This window comes from Rhizopus microsporus, assembly GCF_002708625.1.
Source record: "Rhizopus microsporus ATCC 52813 unplaced genomic scaffold scaffold_22, whole genome shotgun sequence".
Classification (NCBI taxonomy): Eukaryota; Fungi; Mucoromycota; class Mucoromycetes; order Mucorales; family Rhizopodaceae; genus Rhizopus; species Rhizopus microsporus.
This window is the reverse complement of record NW_019671937.1, coordinates 126,107-150,047: the sequence shown is the minus strand read 5'-3', so window position 1 is coordinate 150,047 and position 23,941 is coordinate 126,107. Positions and strand designations below refer to the sequence as shown.

At 37.3% G+C, this 23,941-nt stretch overlaps 8 protein-coding genes across 8 annotated transcripts; 4 read left to right on the top strand and 4 right to left on the bottom strand.

Moving 5' to 3' along the window:
- Positions 1–2,682: 2,682 nt before the first annotated feature.
- RHIMIDRAFT_268158 (uncharacterized protein) lies at positions 2,683–3,946 on the bottom strand. Its single transcript, XM_023612053.1, has 2 exons — positions 2,873–3,946; positions 2,683–2,800 (listed from the first exon to the last, which is right to left on the bottom strand). The coding sequence occupies exon 1, from the start codon at positions 3,497–3,499 to the stop codon at positions 3,011–3,013; it is 489 nt and encodes a 162-aa protein (XP_023462358.1). The 5' UTR covers positions 3,500–3,946; the 3' UTR covers positions 2,683–2,800; positions 2,873–3,010.
- On the bottom strand, positions 3,454–4,531 carry RHIMIDRAFT_71650 (uncharacterized protein). Its single transcript, XM_023615602.1, has 5 exons — positions 4,058–4,531; positions 3,926–4,004; positions 3,757–3,871; positions 3,636–3,716; positions 3,454–3,578 (listed from the first exon to the last, which is right to left on the bottom strand). Exons 1-5 carry the CDS (start codon positions 4,278–4,280, stop codon positions 3,528–3,530), a joined length of 549 nt encoding a protein of 182 aa, XP_023462357.1. The 5' UTR covers positions 4,281–4,531; the 3' UTR covers positions 3,454–3,527.
- A 3,947-nt stretch (positions 4,532–8,478) lies between these two features.
- Positions 8,479–10,333, top strand: RHIMIDRAFT_268141 (MFS general substrate transporter). The gene has a single exon (XM_023612052.1). It carries the CDS (start codon positions 8,536–8,538, stop codon positions 10,135–10,137), a length of 1,602 nt encoding a protein of 533 aa, XP_023462356.1. The 5' UTR covers positions 8,479–8,535; the 3' UTR covers positions 10,138–10,333.
- A 2,011-nt stretch (positions 10,334–12,344) lies between these two features.
- On the top strand, positions 12,345–13,123 carry RHIMIDRAFT_247577 (uncharacterized protein; the record flags this gene model as incomplete). Its single annotated transcript, XM_023610422.1, has 2 exons — positions 12,345–12,388; positions 12,418–13,123. 2 exons carry the CDS (start codon positions 12,345–12,347, stop codon positions 13,121–13,123), a joined length of 750 nt encoding a protein of 249 aa, XP_023462355.1.
- Positions 13,124–14,781: 1,658 nt separating this feature from the next.
- On the top strand, positions 14,782–16,040 carry RHIMIDRAFT_71612 (uncharacterized protein). The gene has a single exon (XM_023615601.1). The coding sequence runs from the start codon at positions 14,856–14,858 to the stop codon at positions 15,795–15,797; it is 942 nt and encodes a 313-aa protein (XP_023462354.1). The 5' UTR covers positions 14,782–14,855; the 3' UTR covers positions 15,798–16,040.
- A 22-nt stretch (positions 16,041–16,062) lies between these two features.
- Positions 16,063–17,318, bottom strand: RHIMIDRAFT_247575 (uncharacterized protein; the record flags this gene model as incomplete). The annotated part of the gene is made up of 5 exons (XM_023610421.1): positions 16,063–16,241; positions 16,296–16,715; positions 16,768–16,830; positions 16,897–17,079; positions 17,129–17,318. 5 exons carry the CDS (start codon positions 17,316–17,318, stop codon positions 16,063–16,065), a joined length of 1,035 nt encoding a protein of 344 aa, XP_023462353.1.
- Positions 17,319–18,656: 1,338 nt separating this feature from the next.
- On the top strand, positions 18,657–19,349 carry RHIMIDRAFT_207627 (uncharacterized protein; the record flags this gene model as incomplete). Its single annotated transcript, XM_023606999.1, has 1 exon — positions 18,657–19,349. The coding sequence occupies one exon, from the start codon at positions 18,657–18,659 to the stop codon at positions 19,347–19,349; it is 693 nt and encodes a 230-aa protein (XP_023462352.1).
- Positions 19,350–19,596: 247 nt separating this feature from the next.
- RHIMIDRAFT_241403 (alpha/beta-hydrolase) lies at positions 19,597–20,610 on the bottom strand (the record flags this gene model as incomplete). The annotated part of the gene is made up of 6 exons (XM_023609579.1): positions 19,597–19,797; positions 19,853–19,990; positions 20,039–20,128; positions 20,180–20,342; positions 20,398–20,444; positions 20,500–20,610. The coding sequence occupies 6 exons, from the start codon at positions 20,608–20,610 to the stop codon at positions 19,597–19,599; spliced, it is 750 nt and encodes a 249-aa protein (XP_023462351.1).
- Positions 20,611–23,941: the final 3,331 nt, after the last annotated feature.

Here is a 23,941-nt window from a genome sequence, read left to right as displayed (position 1 = left end):
AAAAAAAAAAAAAAAGTCAAAATCGATTACACTACAGTTGATGATCCTGTACTTCAAACTAGCATTAAAACTTTCCAGTGCACTAAAAAGAAAGGTGTTTCAAGAGAGACTCTAGACGGTATAATTGATATGGTCAATAACCATATGAAGACATACTGTTCTGAAGCATCTCTATTGTGCTCTCATTACAAATCGAAAGAAAGACTCGCCAAGAGATTCCCCGTTAAGGCAAAAGCGCTTGATGTCTGTAAGAATGAATGTAGTGGTTGTCGTTCGCTGAGGTGGAGTTCAGTTGGCAAGGCGCTTGTGGTGGAGTTTTCAGCTGAATTATTGCTGTTGGCTGAGGCTCTGGCCTTGCTGTGGTATTGGATTTTGTTTAGGTTCCCCATCCTAGGTAAAATTCTTTCGACCATGTCCTCTGCTGAATCTTCCCCTGTATTTGCTTCTGTAAGACCATAGTCTGACATTTGTGTGCCACGATGCGCGACTTAGAAAGATGTAAAGAGTATAAATTACAAGAAATTTGTTTTTATTGTTTTTGAGAATAAAACGCGGATAGAAAGCCTATAGCCACATCCGAGGTCAGATTGGAAGTAACGGCAATTGTGGTAGGTACGACCCACAATAGTTTTTTATATTGATAGTAGAAAAAGAACAAAACCGCATCGCTTTCGTCCTTAAAGTGAATGTAGGCAAAGTTATAATAAAACTACAATTTCAGCTTTTGCTTAATCGTGAGTTTACTTCATATATTTCTACCCTTGTTCTTCTTGTTCTTTTTTTTATATGAACTGGCTTCACAGAGGAACATTGATTTACAATTAACCGCACGTTTACATACGCCAACTCCTTTTATTGTATCTCCAACAATAAAAACACGCTTTTTGTGTTCATTACAGCCATTGTTATTCATTTTTTTTAAAAAAGAAATAAGTGAAAAAGGTTAAAGGGAGTGTAAAGGATTGATTTGAGCGACAACCAGCCTCATGTAGAGGTCATGTTATCAGATCATATTGAGGAGGCTCTGTAAAGAGAAAGAACTAATAGAGAGAAGAAATATCGCTTTGTGATAAATAAATTCTGCAAAAGAACGAACGTCATCTTGTGGCTTGCCGTATTACGTGCATTAGGTTAAGATCTAGTGACATCCTGTCAACATGCTGCTTGTGATTATTATTATTATTACAATAAATAATTTTATTAATGGGTGGCCACCCTAAATATTTTACTATACATTTTTACTATATATAAATTTCTAAGTGACAAACAAGCAAACGGAAAAAAGGAGAATCATTCTTGAAAAGGGTATTAAAGATTAAATAGTAAAAAGATCAAAACAAACGTATCCTGGATTCTTCTTTGCTGCATCGCGAATAGTCTCCAACATGCTTTTGCTTTGCCTAGAGTAATTTTTTTTCTTGATATTTTGTTTTTTTTTGTTTTTTTTGTGTGTTTTGGCTGGTTCTTCTTCGTCCGTTGCTGTTTGTCTTATATTTTGAATATTATTACATTAAAGAACTGATCCAGTCTACCACCCTGGTCAATCCACGAGTTTCAATATTTAATTTCATAGCAATCATTGCTGGTCCTAATCTTAGCAGCACCAGTCGATAGCGAAATCTTCGTACTAATCTATTTTGACGGCGCGACACACTATCAGGATCCAGTGTGTCCCCGTTCGGCACCGGTAGGCCCTGCTCCAGATCTTGTGAAGAGCCGGTTATTAGCAGTTGCTGGATGTATTGTACAATTAAAAGTATCATTTGAACGGGAAAGAGCCATCAAACCAGAGACCCCAGCTTCTTTTAAATTGAAAGTGTGGTCATTTGACTCTGTACTCTGTTTATCTCGGCAAGAGTTCTGGGGCTTATAAGTTGTCAAACCACACATCACCAAGGTAAATAGAGCATAGAAAAGTCGAATAGAAAGATAAAGGCTTGCTGATAGTCTTTGGTTTCGTTATTATATGATATTGTATAATTAATGTATACATATATCAAAGTGAATAGCTTCGGATATTTTGACAGAAAAGAGTATGTTTGTTACAAGCGGGCTTAGCTTTGTTACTATATTTAACCATAACATAAACCAGCAGCTTTTCTTGACAATGCAAGCGTTACAGAAGAGAAATGTCTTGAATGCATTATATAGACTCCTCTTTATTTTCAATAATGCGCTCATTGGATCTCAAAAGAGATTTATTTTTTACATACTGTGGGATACAAAACTGCATATACTAGATATATACAAGTTTATCAAACCTTTCAAGTAACTTTTTATATTTAGCTACTCATGCACTAAGCTTTTGTATATGTCAACAGATGCTGGTTGACAGTAGTGTCTCGTGATACATTGCCAGTTTTTCTGATCAAATATATAAAGAGTCAAATGCTGTCATTTTCTGAAATATATAATGCTTCATTATAATAAGATAGATCGCCATTATGGTTTCTTTTTTACGAGAAAGCGATCTACTATGACCCTATTCTATGATGATGGACCTGCTCCCCAACATCCAAAAGAAGTATAAAACCTTATTTTCTCCTTGAATAGATGTGCTCAGCTTGACAACTTTATTTCAATGCCTCTAATCAAGATGCGAAAAGGGAGTGGCAAAGGTATACTAAGTATTCTCCCCTTTTCATATCACTCCTTTTCATAACCATTACTGAAAACAAACAGCCAGGGAGAATGACGATACGTTCTTCTTTTTTCTGTGAAAAGAAGGCTATGGACCCCCCACAAAAAAGAAGTTTTATAAGAAAAGGAGTCCTGATGATTCTGAAACCAAAAGAGAAGTGTAAAAACAAGGAGATAAAAAAAAAAGAATATAACCCTGAAGGAACTCACAGCAGAATTATTAAAATTGCAGAAATTAAAGAAATTGCAGCTCAAAAAAAAAAGGAGAACACAGCCGACAAAGGGTGCGTGTCAGAAATAATAAGGGGGGGGGTCGAATAATTTATTAGTGTGAGAGGCATATGATTAAGCATAAAAATCTTATAGGGACTTATAATTTCGTTAATGTCTTGCGACTCGTCTGAGATTCTTGAAAGGAAGGAGCAAATCCACCAGCCTCTGTAGAAGAGTGATCGTCCTCAACTGGTGTCTTTTCATAAGACACGTTCAAGCCGATGTTTTTGAATTCAATGACATCCTGTTCTTCCTTTCTGTACATGGTTTGTTCGTGCGTTTCTGAGAGATGTGTGCCTTGTGCATCTGTCTCCTTGCTGCGCTTTCCAGGTGCTTGGCTAGTGACCCAGTGAACAGTAATGACGTTTATTGTGACATCCATTGTACAGCAAGTCATACAAAGCAAGCCACGTTCTCTGCCGTCAAGTATGATCAGCGAGAGGATGTTGGCAAAGGATACAACTAAGCAGACGACGGATGCGACCAAGGTACGAAGGGCGACTTCGTGAAGCCGAGAGTTGGCTGAGCTACTGAAGATGCCTAGACCACCAAGTTTTAGTAATGGTCGAACGAAGAAGACGGTCATGTAAAGGTTGATCGCCTATATAATTAAATTAAAACCTGATTTTGGTGAAACAGTAAACCACGCTTACAAAATCATAAATCTAAAGGAGAAAGAAAATGATGAGTACAAGCTTAAACAAGTGTAATCATTTGCTTACAATCAATGGAACGGTTCCAGCAGGAGCAATACCGATGATACAGTATCCATTGGGTTCGATATAGGCTCTATGATATATGATCTAAACCATTAGTTTTTGTTGATAATGAATGATATTTTACCATCAACACGAAGATCGCAATATAAGGTAATAATAACCCCAAGTTGAATCTGTAGGATTTGTTACTCCATCGGCTCTGTCGTGTAGCTGAAACGACATAGATTTTCTCTATCAACCTAATAAGGCAATGAATAAGCGTTTTCAAAAAGACAAGAGGAAAATAAAGTTACCATGCATAAATTACGATCTTGGTCGCGCAGTAAAGGATATCACAGACCAAGACGGATAATAAGCAGGATGTAAAGTTGCCTGAAAATTTTTGCCATTTTAGCCTTTTTGTTTAAAATTTTATTTGAATTTACCATTGTTTGTAGTAACGAGCAACATACTCATTACTGTAAAGGCCCATGAAAGGATATAAAGAAGCAATATAAGCCATCTCGAGTAAGATAAATACTTAAATTGGACATTATATGTCTTTACTCCATACAAGACTGACAGAACTGTAGATGAAAAGAGTGACACTAGCTTTGCTGCCAGTTCTCCTCCGTCTGGCTGAGTAGAAGAAATGATAGTGATAGGCATGATGAAAAAGAAACGAAAATAAGAAAAGAGAAAGAAAGGATGGTAAGTTCTGTATTGTTTATATTCTCAAAGTGATGTCAAATACACATACACAAAGGTTTAAGGAGGTAAAATCACTATCGTACAATTCCGATTTCTTCTTTTTAGGTTCATGATACCAAGTTGGGTCAAAAATAGAGTTAATTATAGATACTTTATCATTTATTATAAAGAGAAAGAGAAAGAGAAAGAGAATAATAAAGAGAAAAGGGGTTGACTTAACATCTTTACTGCTTACATTTCACCCCCCCTTTACCAAAGTTTAAATGACAGTCTGTGCATGGACACAGCCCCCCCCCCCTCTTTCGGACAATATGGGTAACCATCTCGCGCGACTACTTTATGAACAAAAAAGGAATGTATCATAATAAAAATTATTAAAGCTTATTGTTTTCTTTGTTAACTTTACAAGTATAATTTTAAGATAAAACCTTTTATAATAAATACACATCAGTTGAAGCTAATCATAGCTCTATTCTACTCTTCCTACTTTTACATTAAAGACGTCATAATTTATTGAAAAGACACAATAAAGATCAGCCAATAGATCGATGGGGGTGGAAAAGGATAAATATTCAAAGAAGTCCCTCCCTTTTTTTTGTGCATTACTTATTCTTCATCTAACGCCGCCTAAACCATTCTTCATTCTGTTAGGAGCAGCAAAAAGCAAATGAATTACCAAAGATGTCTGTATACGGAGAATATGTCCTTATTACAGAGTACTTTTTAAACAAACAACGCCGTAGACGATACAGCACTGAATTAAATTGCCTTGTTGCATCATTGAAACAGACAGTAAATCACATCAACATCCACATGCGGCGGCAAATCATACTGAAGCACAGAAAACCCTAAATCAAACAGAAATAGCTTATTAAGCGATAGTGCAACTTTAAGAAGTTCCTTAGAGAAACCATAAAAGGCTCTTATAAGATACCACACTCTCGAACCTTAGAAATCTGAATAGTAGTCGCTTTTACTATCTTTGATAGTGATGTCCCTTACAGGAACCTTTATTTGAACATATTTCTTAATACCAATTCTTTGCACACATATAAGCATGAGTAATCACTATGGAAGAAGCGTGGCATAGTCTCATCTTCGATATCAAACCGGGGATGCACTCGCTTCATCGAAACTAAACTGGTATCTGGATATATTTCTCTCTTACAAAAAAGTTCGTATAAACAAGGTTGACCTTCAAGTGTAAAAGATGATCTCAATAATGAGCAAAATTTTAGCAAGTTAAATATTCATGGCAACATGTGATACAACTCTAAATCTAAGAGTCTTGATTTGGAAGCAGATGAAACTAACTTGACCTTAATTAAGTGAAATGAGAGCAAAGATCTTCAGGTTGCTTATAAGTTTAAGCGGTAACTATATTGAATGAGCTACGAGGCACTACTACCAAATCTAGTGATGGTGCTTACACTTTAGCTTTGAATACGTAAGTGCGATATTCTCTTAAGCTTATATTGTCCTTTTATAGCAATTACTCATGTTTAACATCTTTGTAAAATATTAGTATTAAGAGATATATTCAAATAAAGGTTTCTAAAAAAAAAAGATATAGCTACCAAAGATAGGATTTTTGTTGTGCCTCCCTAAGAATCTAGTAAAGTGCTTGATCTAATGAGAGATCGTTTCCTACAAAAGTCCATATTCGAGATAAGACGTGTCAATCTGGAGGAAAATTAAATATGCATTCATCCGTTCCAATTCGAACACGATTTATTGTGCTGTCGATTCCATTGTAAATAAATTAAACATGGATTGATTACACTATTTGATGAATTACATGGATTTAACAAACTGAACTACAATCGTTGCATTGACAATGTCAATACATAGTACGCTCTTGCAAAAAGATTGACGAACGGTAGACATCGTCTTCGTTATCCTTGGCCATCGCTTCAAATTATTCAGTTGCGTGCTTTGCGTGTCTCTGTTCCTGAATGAACATGCCGCCATCAGGACGAGGTTCCATCTTGATAATAAAACTCCCCCATTGAAGCGAGAGTAACTCGGCGGCGTGTTCTAGGCTAGTAAAATTCACGGGTAAAATTCTTGCCCATCGTCAGAGTGATGAAAGAATGGATTAATAATAGGATTAATAAAACCTGTGACAAGTTTTTGTTTGCCAACTAGCACATTATCAAGGCAATCACACAGAACAGAATGGTTATCAAGATTTGCGCAATAACGACGAAATGGAGGCAGCCAAGGTTGGATTGGAAGTGGCATATATTCTTGGGAAATACTAAAAACATTGTTTAATGAAAACTTACATGAAATATACAATTTAATCAATAATTAAGCTGCCATGAGCAAGTTGATCGTAGAAACTGACAACTTTGGAGAAAAGTTAGTATCTGTTGCCCAATATCTCTTTATGAAATAGCCTTCAAAGCTATTATTGAAAGCTTAGTAAAACAAGACTTACGACGCTCCATAAAGAGCATAAACGGAGCTAAAGCAGCAACAATGACTGAACAATGGCGATGTATCTATGTTCTAATTCTATAGTAGACAGTAAAAGTACATTTCAAAAGTCGTATCAACATTCGCTTCAACTTGACCTTATTCTCCAGGCTTTGGTTCGCTATTAGAATCGTAGACGTGTCTTTGTCAGCCGAGATATACATTACCATTCTGCATCGATAACAACTTCTTTAGGTTGGCATACAGTATGTTCCTTTACAACATCAAAAAGAGCAAATCAGTACATGATATCTGGTCTGTTGTTTTCCTTTGGTATTACTTTCAAGCGTTTTTAAGACAGTCAAATGATGACTAAAGAAAATCAATATGAAACGACATGGTGAAACTAGGGAAGCGCTTTCAAATGATCTTGATAAGCTTACTATTGGACGTGTTCAAGGTTTAATACAATCATGCCTCCGCTTGCGGCTGAAAAAGGAAAATCGCAATCGCGCTTTAATCCTAGTATAAGCAACTGTGTCCATAATTCTGGAATCATCTAATTGCCAGATTTCTTGGTGCTGCAGGATTAATACTACATTCTCAAGCTCACCAAAAAAAAAAAAAAAATACAAAATACAAAATGTTTAACATCGTAAACATGACCTAAATTGTCGCAGTTCATGCCTTACTTAACTAGAAGTTATGCAGCACTGAAAGGGATACAACAGTGATGGTGCATATGACCCAGTTACTGCTGCCAAGAACAGTCTTTAGCTCTTGATGTTCAAATACATCGATGGAAATCTTTTAAAGATATGCCGAGGCAAAGGAAAAAAAAATGCTTTGTAATATTTGCTTAGTAGATCAATAACTCGGGTCATTTATTTTGGTCTTCTCTAAGCTCAATCATCACCTGCACCTAAAACGAACGATGATAGGTTGCACAGGATCATGTAGACGTTGTGCCATTATTAGTATGCACCGATCAAGATGGCTTGATAAATATAATACAATACATTGTTCTTACTGGCGATGGCGTAAGAACAATCTTATCAGTTTGAATACACTTATTTGTGTGTGTACGTCTTCTTTATTATTAATATACCAAAATGGTGAATTAAGGGGATAATTTTTCTTGATTTAGAATGTCACTCGTTTGTATCCATGGAACCATTAGAATTCTTAGTTGACGAGCATTTGCCAAAAGGGAATCTTTTGATTTATTGTAAGACCAAGATATTTTATCCAATCAAATATCAGATTTTGTCCTTTCTTTTCTTATGCATTTATTTTATTGGTTAAATCAATTCATCTCTTCAGTGGATCACGATTATTGTTTTTTATTTACTGTGGCTATTTTACTATGGTAACCAAGAGAAAGAGAAACAATATAAGAGTAAAACACTTGCCTTGGTCACCAATTTCTCGTGAATACAGAAGACAACAGGCCTTTATATGGTTGTATCGATTCAAGCCAATAAACGATGTATAATATCTACACGTTTAAGTCTATTTTTCATAACCAATGAAACAGAAAAAATAATTGATATCCCGAAAGATGTCTATCCCCGGTAATTATCCAATCATATGAATTGATATATTCGCGTGGACTCTTTTACAGTCTTTAAACACCAATGAAATAAACTCACACGACCTCACTTGATGGTTCATCACCAAACAAAATCCTTTATATAAACCTCGGGTTGTCCTTTCTCTTCTTTTCTATAAATACTTTAATTCTTCCTTCTTTTCCCTTTTTCTTTACCTTTTTTTTTTAAACAACAAAAGAATGGCAGATCAAATAGAACAAGAGCGAATTGCTGCTGCCGAACGTCGACTTGCCTCATTAGAAAAGCTTGATGATGTGAAGACTTCAGGTGCTGGTGGATGGAACTGGTTTACTGCTCGTACTATTCTTACTTCAGGCGCTGGTTTCTTTACTGATTCTTACGATGTCTTTATCATCAACTTGGTTACTCCTATGCTTGGTTATGTCTACTACGCTCACAACAATAACAAGATACCTTCTGATATTGAAGGTATTATTAAGGGTATGTCTAGTGTTGGTACATTGATCGGTCAATTGTTCTTTGGTTTCCTCGGTGACATCCTGGGTCGTAAGATCTACGGTTTTGAATTACTTATCATCATCATTGGTACCATCAACTGTGCAACTTCTGCTTCTGCTATCCGTGGTGTCTCTGCCATGGGTTTTCTCGGTCTCTGGCGTTTAATTTTGGGTATTGGTATTGGTGGTGATTATCCTATGTCTGCAACAATTACTTCTGAATGGTCCTCCGCTGGTAAGCGTGGTATGATGATGGCCCTTATTTTCTCTATGCAAGGTATCGGAAACTTGGCTGCTGCTATCGTCACATTGATCCTTTTGGCCATCTTTAAAAATGCCATTAATGATGATGTCATGAATTTGGACTATGTCTGGCGTCTCTGTATCGGTTTGGGCGCTGTTCCTGCCGTTGCCACCATCTACTTGCGTTTCACAATGCCCGAATCTCCTCGTTATTCTCTTAATGTTGAACACGATGTTGAAGCTGCTGCTGCTGCCAAAGGTCAATCTGCCTCTCCTGAACTTGTTGAACAATACACTCGTGTTGAAGAAAAGCGTGATCACTGGGCTGATTTCAGAGCTTACTTTAGTCAATGGAAGCACTTCAGAGTCCTTCTCGGTACTGCTCTTTCCTGGTTCTTGCTTGATGTCGCCTTCTACGGTCTTGGTTTGAACAACTCTATCGTCTTGGCTTCTATCGGTTTTGCCAACAAATCTACTCCCTTTGAAACTCTTTGGTACAACACTGTCGGTCAAATCATCATTACCTGTCTTGGTTCTGTTCCCGGTTACTACTTTACTGTCTTCTTTATTGAGCGTTGGGGTCGTCGCCCCATCCAAATCATGGGTTTCGCCATCACCACCGTCGTTTTTGCCATCCTCGCCGGCTGTTACCATCTCTTGGTCGAACACGCCATCGGTGCTTTCATTTTCTTGTTCACTCTTGCCCAATTCTTCCAAAACTTTGGTGCCAACTCAACCACCTTTATTATTCCTGGCGAAGTCTTCCCCACCAAGGTCCGTGCTTCGGCTCACGGTATCTCTGCTGCCTCTGGTAAGGCCGGTGCTATCCTCGCTTCATTCGCTTTCAATGTCTTGGTCGATGTTGGAGGCCCTAAGGGTGCTCACACTTTCTTACCCGAAGTACTTGGTATCTTCTCTGCTGTCATGTTCCTTGGTCTTATTGTCACTCTCTTATGGATCCCTGAATCCAAGGGCCGTGATCTTGATGAATTTGAAGAAAACTATCAAGCCAACCTTGAATTGCGTAATGTTGCTGGTTCAAGTAACGAATCTGTCGTGATTGATCAAACCAAGCTCTAATTTAGACATATCCCCCCTCATCATTATTTTATTCGCATATAATTATTGTAAATAGTCTCCTAATAATAACAAAAATAAACATATTAGTTATCAGTGTAACTGTGTCTTGTATTGAACTAGGACAATAACCGAGATGTCTGCCGATATTCCAACATGTATTCTAAATAGCTTATCTTTATATCCTCTCTATTTTTCGTATCTCTCCTTTATCTCTTCATCTAATCATCCGTGTCTTCACGATTCATGTGATGATTATAGCGAATGCTTGTGAATCTACAACACTAATAAACTCTGAAAGTTGGTCGATCATCTCTGGTCTCTCGAGAATTCCTAAACCTGCATGTTGCTCTTACACTAATCAACTACGAAAATATTTCAAGATAATTAGGGTTATCAGTCTCTTTCTATGAAATCGATAAACAAGTTTGAATCAAGATATTTGCTGTAGTTAAAGAGCATTTTTTTATATAATAAAAAGTCATGGAAGGCATATGTAAGCCCAAAGTTTCCTGCTCTTTTAGAGTTTTCTACGCAAAATCTTCGTATTTTAGATTATGATAGTGGTGTCAATGAAGCAATTCAATTTGCACAGCAAACAGTACTAGACACACCACATCTACGCAACAGTATGTGTAACACTAAAGCACCAGGGAAGTGTATGTTGATGAGTCTGTAATAACCTCTATTAAGGTCACAACTAAAGAGATCTCAAATATTACAGGATTATTGCATGAACTTATCACGGCTAATGAGAATTGAGTATGACGCGTTATATAAGAATAACGCGTTTTGTGGTCAGCCTTTCTTGTTTTTCTTTCAAGTAACATTAAGATGATGTATTTATAAGGTAAAGGCGATAAATATGCTGTTTGTTGTGCAAATCGAATTACTTATGCCGTATATTATGCAAATAGCAAACTACATATCTTCATGTCTTTACTGACGGAGATACACTAAAAGGTGTTGACTCCTGCGGGCATTTTATTATTCTTGTTCGGGCCAAGCCAATCAACAAGACTTAACTTAAAAAAGAAATAACCAAAGAAAAAGCAAAACTTCAGCGAAAGAAAAGCAAGCTAGTTTTATACGTGTAGTGTCCACGATATTGTATTTTCTACTTTGTTTAAATCTATCCAAACCCAAATACAACAATACGAGCAAATTTTATCAATACAAAGATGTTTCGGCTAAACACAAGTTGAAATCTGCTTTTGGTTTCCTTTTAGTTGGTAAAAGTGCTCATTATGTTCCATAGGACTATAAGGTACTCATTCTGTATTGTCACATAGGTAAGATGCCACGTTCTACATCATTAATCACGCCCAAGCCAATCTCTATACCATGTGTGAAATTGTTCATACCAACTTCCATTCAGCCTTGAGCAAGTACCGCTCTTCATATCGCAATTGAACAAGGTTATCAAATCCATTGCTTGCTTCTAGCGTGTAGTAAACGACGATAACCATGACTATACCAAAAATCCTATAACACAAATTGACACCAAAATCTCAAGCAAACGAAAGGTAATTTTTAGTTATTATAGCCATTAATCATCATCATCTTGCCCGTTGTATGATTATATATTTTCCTGTCTGTCTTACAGTTACCATTAAAAAGTAGTCAATTCGTATTATACTTGCCCTCATTCTTTTTTTCTCTCTGCAATGACCAATTTATCTTCTTAGCCTTTCCTTATTGAGGCATTTACCAAAACACTTGGCAGAATGAGAAACAAAACTTTGGAAGTTACTTAAATAAGCTATCATATACTTCACTAATTATTGTCATCAGTATTTCTTTTTCCAGAAACTTATTTTGCTTCACTTTACTTTTGACAACTGATCAGAACTGTTTAATTGGATTTATTTCAGGTGAATATGGAGAAAGATATACAAGTCGATATCCTCGAGAGTGAATATACCTTTCTATATCAGTCGAGCTATGGATAGGAGCATTATCCATGACAAGGTAAAATTCTTTCATTTCTGAATATTCGCCCATTTTCATCAAGAAGTGCCTTTAAAAAGCTTAGACAATATCCTGTTTGTGCTCGTTTTTATTGTAGGCACTGTGACTATTGCATGAGTTCCCTTACTTGACTATGGAGTGCGGATAATTTTGGTGTACCTTTTTAAGTCACCAATAAAATGCATTTTTTTTTTCAAAGTTACTTTACTGTGTATTTTAACCTTTAACAAAAATAAAACATGAGCCCATTATCCACTTTATCGCCTAGTTTTCTGATGGCGATGTAACAGAAGAGTCTGTAGCTCTTTACAGTGAAGAAGAGGGCGAATATGTTGGCGTTAACCTTGACATTAGGTGGTGCTTAGAGAAAACATATAGCAAAGAGCGTAAAAAGGGCAAGCGTACTCGTGTTATTCGTAAAAAGTGTCTTGGGTCTGTATACTGTAACAACCCTGAATGTACCTTTTATGAAATCGATCGCAGGCCTTTCGCTCTTAAGGATATTGCGAAGCAACCATGTCTTATTTGCGATTCCAAGTTGGAAAGAGGGTTTTGCACCGTTACGGTCAACTTTAAGTTCGGTGACGGAAAGTATAAAATGGTGCTCAACGGAAAGCATAGCCACAGCACATACTTGCCTAAGCATCTGACGGTTGCAGGGAAGTGTTGTCTTGATGAGAAAGTTGATAAAGATCCTCACGTCAAATCCAGCAAGGCTGTTGTTGGAGTTTCATCCAGAACTGGGGAAGTTGTTCCTTCTATATACAACTCTGTAGGCAAGATCTTGATCAACAAGGACTGTGCAAAATACGAATTGAACAATGCCGAGCAGAGGATGGGTGTTTCTTCTCGCACCGGTTTTCTTGGAGAATTCGAAAAGACTGCGGACGTATATGAAGGCTTCATTTCGTCTGCGGAAGTTGCAAAACAAGCTTTCTGTGTCATATTTTGCTCTCCTGAGATGAAGAAGTTTGAGTTGCTACTTAGCTCTCAACCCATCGTGACCGATGCCACTTAGCAGGCTGTAAAGGACAGCTACTATCTCTGCTCCAGCGTAATTTATGTCTCACATTTGAAGAAGCATCTTGTAATCTTTCAAGCTATCATCGATGGCCTTGAATAGACATTTTCCAAAGAAGTACTTTGAAGCGTTCTTTCAGTACTTTGGTATATACAGAAAGTCTTTCCTTGGTGTGGCTATGGATTTTTCTGCTGCCCAAAGAAAGGAGCTTTTGGAAGCCTATAGATGCACGTTTTCGAATAGCAGTGGTAACGAGAAGATTGAAGATGGAATGACCTAGGGGCGTTTTTAGCCAAGGTTTATTTTTTAAATAAAGGAAATAGCCACTTAAAGTCAGTGGTGGTCTATTGAAAGACAGAAATACTAAGGGAATTTCACTTCAGCACACACTCAATATTGTTATGTTTTAGTGTATTTTGAAGACTAGATATTTTTAAAGGTCTTCATGCAATTTCACTTTTGTAACTCTGAAGAATGATAGTGAACCCAAGCAACAGTTGGACAACCTTGATCACATAGAAGCTATTTTCATTTTGATACAGTTGTAATCCTGAGATCCCACACAACAAGCTTAAAACAATTTTTTGTTGTTTCAGTGCATCAGTTAACCAAGACCAAGCCACCAATGAAAGACATATCAAAAAACAAAGCCAGAGAACAAGTAAGCTAAACATCAAATTTAAAACACAATCCCCCGATAGTAGATAGGGAAAAGAGAAGTGTTTGCCGACATTTTTTAGTACTTCAAAAAAAAGCTGTATGCTGATGAAAAGCAGTCCTGGCCAAAATGTACACCAAAATTATCCGCACTCGCGCGGCGCCATGCTTGAAAAGCTATGTTAGGTGATATCATAGATAATGGGTAGAGGTAGCGCTCGTAAAATTAGGCTAACTTCCAGTGTATTTCTGGTGCATGTTGTGTTTCCCTAACGTTTATCGGATGTAATAATAAAACTTATAATTTAACGTAACGATCAATCTTTTGAATTGCTTAGAACTTTGACGACATGGATAATTTAATGGATGAAACGGCTTGCAAACATCAGAATAACAGACTATTGTTCATTGGAAAAAAAAAAATACAGCAATTGAAAAGAGATATTGCGTATGAAGAGCGAAAAATATATATGAAAAAAAAAGAATAGTATTATATGAAGAAATACTCACACTTACCAAAGAAGATCAATAATATAAACTGAAGTATCTTTCTTTCTTCCCTCTTTGTCTTTGTTTGCCATATTCAAATAAACGAGCCTATTGACTGTCTGTTACTGTACAAGTTCCCGTTACCATGATTTATTTTTAGCGCAATGCTACTGGCGATCATTGTCATTGTGTACAAAATTGAACCTGCAGTGTCAATACGTGGTATATTGAACATGCAAAAAAAAAAGGGTCAAACATGGCTTTTTGCATGAAGAATTACACGTTCTTATTCAAAAAAAAAAGAGTGAGAGATGAAAAATAGATGAGAAAGGAGTAAAGATAATAAAAATTGCCCATCTCTTTAATTTATATAAAAGATGCCCTTTTGGTATTGATCTAACAAAAATACAAAGTTGTAGCACGAATTAAATGATCGTGTAACAGTGTATTCATAGTAAATTTATATCCTGTATTCTCCTTTTTCAATAGTTTTCTTTTTCTTTTCTAAACAAAAGGATCCTTTTACTCTCTCTCTCTCTCATTTTATATATTCGCTCGTTTTGTGTATTTTATATAATTGATCATGCGCTGGACTACATTATTCAGTTTATTATTTATAACCGTCGAAGCTAAACCTCACCTCTGGAAGGTGAATAAGAGAGCAGAACCAACGAAAAAAGAAACCGAGGAAAAGACGATTCATTTTGCTAATAATACACAAACTAAAAAATCTACAACATCAAAAAAAAGGACGACGACAAAGAAACCAACAAGCACAACAGCAACACTATCGAGTGCATCCCTCATACCATCGTCATCTGTCACAGCTTCATCCATTGCTAGTTCATCCACTGCTCTTCCAGCACACACACCCATGGTTGTATCAGCACCATCTCCTACATCCACTCAACCCACCACACTTGCTACACCTACGGCTGCTCCCGAGACTGGATCCAATAGCGGTCTATCCGGTGGTGCCATCGGAGGCATTGTCGTCGCCGTTGTTGCCGTCATCGCTGGTGTTGCTGCCCTTTTAGTATTCCGTAACCGACGAAAAAAGACGATAATGACTCGTAATAATAACAGTTCGGATCCATTCACGGTCGGATACAGTAATGATAATCCACCTGCCATGCAACAAATGACTTCGCCCACACATCAAAGTTTCAATGACCCATCACCTACCCTCGTCTCCTCTCAGCAATATCAAGCTCAGCTACAGCCCTTGGCTCCTCCTCCTCCTCCTTTAGCACAAAAAGAACCACAGCAGTCATTGGGCGTATATACCGTCGTGGCTACTTATTCGCCAACATTAAGTGATGAGATTGATATTCAGATTGGAGACCAGGTTGAGGTCCTGGTAGAGTATGACGATGGCTGGTGCCAAGGCGTCAACCTGAGTCGTAATAATGCAAAGGGCGTATTCCCTAAACACTGTCTTGATTTTTCATCCACTCAAAAAGAACAGACTCAACAGGATGATGCTAGAGTAAAGAGAGTAAGCTCGATGCGTGTTGGTTCCTAAATAAACTTGTATGTATTTGTGTATTGGTATTATTAATAAATATAGATCCCCCCGCACACATACTCCTTTTTTGTCTTGGTGGTGGATTGTGTGTATATTCATATTTCAAAGGTCTAGTCTCTCATAAATACAGATACTCCTTTATGATTTTTTTTTATTTTAAGCGCATGGTTTTTATCGACATGATGTATACAATGCAGATGCATAGAAATATATATATATATATATAATGTGTGTTTGTGTTTGTGTACAATTGTAAAATGAATTATACGCTTCCTGGAATGACGATGTCTGGATTATGTACGGCTCCTGGATTGTGCTTAATAAAGTGTTCAATATCAAATTGATAATCATGGAATGGGTTTCGCATCTCTTCTGTTAATTCATCGTCTTCCTCTTGAGCAAAACCTAAATCAAACTCGTCAAACACGTCCTCGAACAACCCTACAGTGGAATAAATTAGCAAGCTTTATAAAGTTGTATATATTTACACATTACCAGGTGCATCATCAGTAGCCAACTGGTCAAATAAATCTGGGACCTCAGCAATGGCTGCTTTCAATTCAGCATAGACATCTTCTTTAGGTAAACTGGGATAATAATGCGGATCTGAATCAGCAACAAACTCACTAAAGTGAGATAGATCAATTTGAGCAGTAGGGGGATCAAATAACTCTTGTTCTTTGGGTGGTCCATATTCGACAGTGTCAGGGAAATCGACAAGCTTTGGAGACTGTAGATCAGAATTCAACACGCTTTCTTCTTCTTCCTCTTCTGTGTTTTGAAGTACTTTTTTCATTAAGCTTTGCATACTAGATGCTGACACATTCTTTTCAATAGGCTCCATCAAAGGCGTTTCTCCAAATGGACTAAAGTCAAGGTCAAGTCCTTCAGGTGCCCAGTCGTCATCTCCAATATCTATCATTCATATTTAATCCTGTCTCTCCTTCGGTCAGATTATAATGACTACCTTTTTCACGACGACGTTGAGTACGTGCCTCTGCCATGATTGTTGTCAGTTCTTCATCAGGATCTATATATGTAGGAAACAAGTTTAACAAAAAAAAAAAAAAAGTAATAAAGAATGCATAAACTATACCTTTGTTTCTCTTGGTTGGAAGGGCTGACGATTGTTTGTCTTCAGTTGTCTTGACTTTTCCTTTTAAATTGCTATCCTTGGCTCTCAAACCAAATGAATCTGAGCGAGTCAATATGGGTGCGTTGACATTTTTATCCGATAGACCAAATTCTCTTTTCACTGATTTGCTTTGTTCTTCCTTATCTACATTCACGCTTTAGTTTTGATTTTCTTTATTTATTGTACTTTTTACTTTTTTCAATTGAATTGCTTGCTTTAGGTTTCAAGCCAAATGAATCTGAACGAGTCAATTTGGGAGTATTTATATTTTTATCAGATACACCAAATTCTCTTCTAGCTTTTGCAGAGACTAGTGCATTTTGTTCAGCTTTAATATCGTTTTCATTCGTCCTCTTTATATGTTGTTCTGTTGATCTGTGCATAATGAAGTAAAAAAAAAAAAAAAAAGAGAAGGATTCCCCCCAATGATCTCATATTTCAATCTTGCGCGCGCGCGTTATTTGCCCAAAAAAAAGTCAAAAATTTAACCAATCAATATCGCGTTGTGTGTTACCGTGTAAAGTTGTAATGAATGTGGCGTTTTCTCCCCCTCTCTTTGAACATTACTTGTTGCTTATACAAAAAATGGCGGTATTTCCTCATTGCTAATGAAATCCACCTTTGTTTACAAGCATCATTTGATTGGACACTTTAAGCAGAAATAAATTCCTTCACTGTATAATAATAGCACCGGAATCTGAAATAATCAAAGTTTTTATTCATTATCCTTCATCCTCTTCTTTAACATTTCTTTCTCTTTTTCTTTATTTCTCTTTCTCTCTTTATATATATATATATTTATTAATAATGGTTCGACCAAGAGGAAGCAACACATACAGACAATCACCTCTTTCAAGGCAGCAGTCCTTTCCTCAGTCACCAGCAAGAAGTGAGGCTGCTGCCGATGCCAACAGTCCAGGAGAGGACATCCTGGACATCAATAACATCAACCACGAGGCGGTAAGGAATGATATGGACTTGAGAAGTAAGTAAACAAAGGCGCTCTTATGTGTTTATACAAGTTTCTAATTTATCCTATTTTAGGCATATCCAGGCGACCTTCCGCATTCAACTCCCAGCCTAACGAGACGATCAACACCGACGAAGAGACAAACGTTGACGAAGGGTTTGAAGACCTGGATTACGTTGAAGAGTTGCAATTCTTGGCAGATCACCCTGAAGTAGAAGCAGCCATGAGACTCGTGACAGACAAGCGAGAGCAAATGCTATCAAGGAACCATACAACAGCCATCAGACCATCCTCTCCACAAGCAGATACAGACATCAAGACATGCATGGAACTCACTCGTTATTGTCTCAGCAAGTGGTTTGAAGCAATTATCTTTCAATTCTTCATGATCTACTGGGTTATCAAGGAACCCATCATCCGAACGATCACCTTCTTCACGATGCTTGTTTCAACCTTCCTGGTGACGCCCGCTCTTTTCATTTGGTCAGTCTTGTTCAATCGATGGGCTCCTTCCAACCAATTACGCCATCGAATCACATCTATCATTACGACTGCATTATTTGTATCATTGCTTTACAATATTTACCCCCATCTGCCCACTGGAATACTTCCATCTATCTTTGGTGACTCGCATGCAACTGAAATAGCTGAACTGTTGAAGAAATCGGAAACCTTCAAGATCAACGATCATGGACGTCAGCTAAACATCATCAATAACAAATTTATCCAGTACGATGACAAATTTGATCTCATGAACCAATTGCTTGTCCAGCATGGAATTAAACTTGAAGAACAAGGAATCAAAATTGATGAGCATGAACTTGAACTTGAACAACAAAAGCATAGCCTTCGTCATATTAAGACTGCCACTGATGATTTGACCAAAAAGTACGAAAAGCTGCATCCTCCTGCTGACGATAAGATTGACTATGCCTTGCTGTCGAAAGGTGCGCTTGTTATCCCCTTCATGACTTCAAAGACTTTCCGACCGCTTCCAACGTGGGTCCGTGCTGCCCGGCGCTTCGCTGGTCTCAAAAAAATATCAGGATCAGGGCCAGAAATAGCACTTCAACCTACAGTTCATCATGGTGAATGCTGGTCCATGCAAGGTACTTCCGGAACACTGGCCATTCTTCTTCCCCAGCCTATCATGATTGATGGTATCACTGTTGAATACCCCTTGCCAGAGACAGTGATCGATATGAGCAGTGCTCCCAGAGACATCCAGATCCTTGGAGCTAAGGATATCAATCAGTCCAATCATGCGCAGACGCTTGGTTTCATTAAGTATGATATTCATAAGCATCAATCCGTTCAAACGTTTGAGTTTGAATCAACTAAGCATCTCACCGTGGTGCTTGTTCAAGTGTTATCGAATTGGGGTAACAGAGAGCATACGGACCTATGTCGCGTAAGGATTCATGGAAGGCCTAGCCTTGAATAAACACTACACAATTAGCTTTTCTTTGTCTCTGTTTCTTTCTCTCTCTCTCTCTCTCTGTTTCTTGTTTTCTTTATTTCTGATAAGTCCAAATGAATTTTTCAAAAACAAAAAGGAGCAAATCGACAAAACAGAGATGCATGTACTATGTATAAGCAATACAATGATACCGTCATCCCTTCTCTCTCTCTTTTTTTTATGCATATGTATGTAACTGGGCTTTTAAATAATAATGAACTTTATTTACAATTTACAAAGAAGCATCCTTAGACTTGAAGCATTTGCTAAAGAAATTGACAGTCAATTGAATAGCTTCAGTAGCTCTCTTCTTGTTATTTTCATCATTATAATCGGCACGAGCACCACAGAAACCATGGGACATATCATCAAAGCGGTGGTGTTCACACAAATTTCCAAATGGCTTCTTGTAGAGAATGCTCATATATTCGGTCTGCACATAAGACATTTAGCAACTGATATTAATAAACAAAAAATCAAAAACTTACCATGTCTGGTTCATCTTTGGAAGGAATAGCCAAGATAGGTGCATTAGCTGTTTCTGCATCTTTAGGATCAACAAATGAAGGATGGAGCATTGAGACTCCGACAAAGAAAGGCAGCTTGGCGGTGATTTGAATAGCGATCTAGTCCAACGTCTTAGTCATCACTCTCTTTTTCATAGCATTTCTTACCTTGGCACCCCAACAGAAACCTACTAAAGTAGCAGCATCAGCACCTTGCTCTTTAAGATAGTCTTGTACGCGTTGAATATCAGGTTCAATCTAGTTCAAATATGGGTTAGTAACCATTGCAGAAAAAAATAGAAAACTTACGGTCTCTATTGTGCCTTTTTGACCAATCCAAGCTACAAGACCTTCACGATCGAAACCGTTATCGAAAAAGCGGGCAGCGTCTTCTCCACGGAAAAAGTCTGGCATGACAACTCTCCATCCACACTGTTTAGCCAAGATATCACAAAATTGCTTTGTGTTGTTTCTAAAATAGACATGAGTGTCAATAACACAGACACATACGCGCATATAATACTTACTTAAGAGCAAAGATATCATATATGACCAAAACAGCTTTTTTAGCATCCTAGTTTAAGTGTTTTGTTTATATCCTGCATGCATTGTATCCCGTATTGTTTTACCTTGGGACCCACTGTGTATAAAGGAAGATCGCCCAGGTTTTCCATAGCTCCTACTGGGCTATAATCAGAGACAACAGGAGGGATAGAACAGCAAGCTTTGGAGTAAGACATGATGAGAAAAGAAAAGTTTTTTTTTTGTCTCATAATTTCTTGACAAGATCGGCCTTAAATAATCGCTCATCGGTAAAAATTACCCCCGAATTAATTTTTCCCTTTGTCCCCTTTTTTGTCTTTACGCGTACTTAACCCCGTCTATTGTTTGCCATAATTTTACCTAATGTATTAATAATCAGAGCCATATGAGATGATAGAACATCTTTTGCAAGATGAGCCGTACAAAGAGGGAAAAAAAGACAAGTATATTGTTCGATAACCTGGCATGTACATCAAAAACCCTCCCTTCAACGAAATCGCCACAAGGTTCCTTTTACAGCTTAGCTGATAATGGAGGTTACGGGTAAATAATTCATAAGATTCCGTAGTGTTGTATGTCCTAAAAATCTCAAATTGAGAAGCAAGTATCTACTTAGTCACTGGATTTTTCATTAAATGAGCCAACTGTCTCTCGCTCTCATAGATAAATAAACCTCTTTTGAAAAAGTTGCTCCTTGATTAATGCAGACATTGGTGGTTAATTTTGATTATTTTATTTAAACCCTATCTGCAACTTTATCTTTATGTATTGTGCTTCCTCTGATTTTTATGTGCACCCCTTCCTCCCTTTTCAGGTGCTGTATCCATTATATCTCGACTACGTCAAATCAGTCAAATACCATGGAGACTGACTCTGCTGTGCTGTGACAAAGTTTGTGTAGTGATCTGAAAGCGAGGATTTGAGCTTTTTAAACAGGAGGTAAAAAAAAAAGTCTTGTAATGTATACACAAGACCTTGCTGGAAGGTTGGCCAACTTTTTTCCGTCCTGCTGCTGCCTATGGTCGTATTAAGCACGTGAATATCACGAATGAGCCGCATTTTTTGGAAGATTAAAGATTGATATGAATAATATATGGATTTGTTGTCAATGCTGGATGCCTATTATCACCGTTTGAGGCACATGGTCTAAGTACACGCAACAGGCCCCGCTCATAGCCTAACAATGCAGCCTGTTAAAAATCACAGTATTTGGTTTAGTGAGCCCATTACTTGCATATAGGTTTCTTATTACAAGATTGTCTCATGAATTATTTAGATTACTCTTAAGCCTATGTCTATAGATTATGTGGATATTTAACATTTTTTTTTTTTTTTTTTTTTTACAAAGATTGCTTTATCCATTGTAGAACGCGCAACGTGCCAAACGGCATTGACTTGATCGTTATCCCCTTTGTATTTAAATATCTTACAAATGAATAGGTATGGATATCAAGCCTTAAAGAAATCAGGTCTCTTAGGGGACACCACACTCCCGACTCTTCAGAATATCAATAATAGTGGTTGTTACTATCTTTGATATTCTGAAGAGTCGGGAGTGTGGTGTCCCCTAAGAAAGCCGTAAGAAAAACATAAGACGAAGGACTATTGAGAACCAATTGATACATTATGAAGCTAATGCTAACAAGCAAATGAAACAAAACGATGACTTACAGAATACGGATGTCGGACAAATGTTTGCGCATTTGCACACCATTTTCTATACTCTTTTAATACCGTTGTCATGTTGAAATTGTTGATCATCCACTAGATAGAGTGAAAAAAAAAAAAAAAAAAGATGGGGGAGATATCGAAGTGAAAATAAAATCAAACCTGAGGGTATTTATCATCTACATTACCAAAATCTCTTTTGCTATAATACGATAAAGAGTATTTTTTTTAACTTTTATACGAGAAGGACATGAAAGTAGCCCAAACTGCAAAAAAAAAAAAAAAAAAATTAGGCATGCCTCACGCAGTCGGCTCAAGGTTGGTATGATAAAGACCAGAGCTAACTACACGGCGTAATCCAGAGAAGAGCAGGTAATAACAATGTTGGGGAGGTCAGCAGTCTTTGGCGAGGGAACATCGAATGTTTTTAATGGATTACATCGACGAGAGACCAGCATTGACACTAGATCAAGTAATGGAAACCTTAACAACAAAGTTTACTTACTTAAACTTCTCCTATATAACTTTATGAAAGAGAAGCGCAGAATTAGTTTGAAGAAGGCACGCATTTCCATTCAGTAGAAAGGAACTCACCTGAGAATATCGAAAGAGGATACGAATGGATAAAAGGATGATTGGAGGCCGGCATGAACTATCTCACGAATTGCATATTTATCGATGAAGCTGCTTTTCATATTAATATGAAGAAAAACTTTGCTTGGTCCAAGAAAAATAATAGAGCTGAAGTGGCTAAAGCGAAGACTATGACCATACTTGGAACAGTATCCCCGCTTGGTATTGTTAGCATGGAAGTGAAAAGACCAAAATTCATTAAGGTGAATGATGTCTTGAAAGAACTACTTTCTTCCTCTCAGACTACCGCATCTTTCTTTCTTCGTATTTCTACTACTTGGCTTCTTGACTCTCAAGACTCCTTGGACAAAAGGCATCCCTGTGAAGTCGACGTCAAAGCTAAGTGTCTTCTGAACATTCATCTATTCTGCTATTCAATAATTGCCCAGAATCAGATAAGCAGCCCGGGAACTGATCGCCTCTTGAGGTCCAGGTTGCGTTAAAGGATTCTCATCTTTCACTGATTACCCCCAAGTAGAGCGAAGGAAGGTCAAGAACTGGACGTTAGGCATTGCAAGGTAAGGTACGGCCAATATTTGCAATTGTTGATGGATAACTTTGTTCTGGATGGATCCCAGGACCAACTATGTTCCAAGAGATATCTACATGCATCCCAGCAAAGGCAACTGGAATCTATCGTTAACGATGGTCACTTAAAGTATGATGATCACAATCTAAACTAAAAAAAAACGACTCTTTTCTCTAAGTATGTATTTGTCTTTATTTTGGACTAAAAGAAAGAAGGTTCATGATTACAAACAGTGTCTTTTTATATAGCCAACAATAAGTGGGTATGTTACGTTTTATAGTTATCCTTTGTGTTATTTATCCTTAAAATAGAGATTAAAGTTATCCCATAAGATATTTATAGGGAAAATATGATATATATCACACTGGTAAACTTCTATTTTTCCTTTTATTCCTTGTATTCATTCATAACTTTCTTTTATAGAAATACGAGAATAGTAGTGCGACTCTTCATCTTTCAAAGAATTGGCTACCAGGAATTCAAAAGGCGTTCCAGCTAATGCTAATACAGCAATACCTACACTCATATTAGGAAAAGAAGTGGGCTTATCTCGCTCTGTTTGGCACTAGTCATCCAAGAGAAGTTCTGAAAAAAAAAAAAGGAAGGGTAAATTGTACAGCAAGCGCTTTATTACCTTCCCTTAGTGTATCTTTAACTCTACCAAGGATACAGACTTGTTGAAGTATTTATTTATAGAA

Excerpts from the sequence above, each read along its gene's own strand:
- RHIMIDRAFT_268158 (XM_023612053.1), bottom strand. The coding sequence starts at position 3,499 with ATGACCGTCTTCTTCGTTCGACCATTACTAAAACTTGGTGGTCTAGGC.
- RHIMIDRAFT_71650 (XM_023615602.1), bottom strand. The coding sequence starts at position 4,280 with ATGCCTATCACTATCATTTCTTCTACTCAGCCAGACGGAGGAGAACTG. Across the intron at positions 4,005-4,057 it reads GCTCGTTACTACAAACAATG|GCAACTTTACATCCTGCTTA; the intron begins GTAAATTCAAAT and ends AAAAATTTTCAG. Across the intron at positions 3,579-3,635 it reads CTGGAACCGTTCCATTGATT|ATTTATGATTTTGTAAGCGT; the intron begins GTAAGCAAATGA and ends TTTCTCCTTTAG.
- RHIMIDRAFT_71612 (XM_023615601.1), top strand. The coding sequence starts at position 14,856 with ATGCGCTGGACTACATTATTCAGTTTATTATTTATAACCGTCGAAGCT.
- RHIMIDRAFT_268141 (XM_023612052.1), top strand. The coding sequence starts at position 8,536 with ATGGCAGATCAAATAGAACAAGAGCGAATTGCTGCTGCCGAACGTCGA.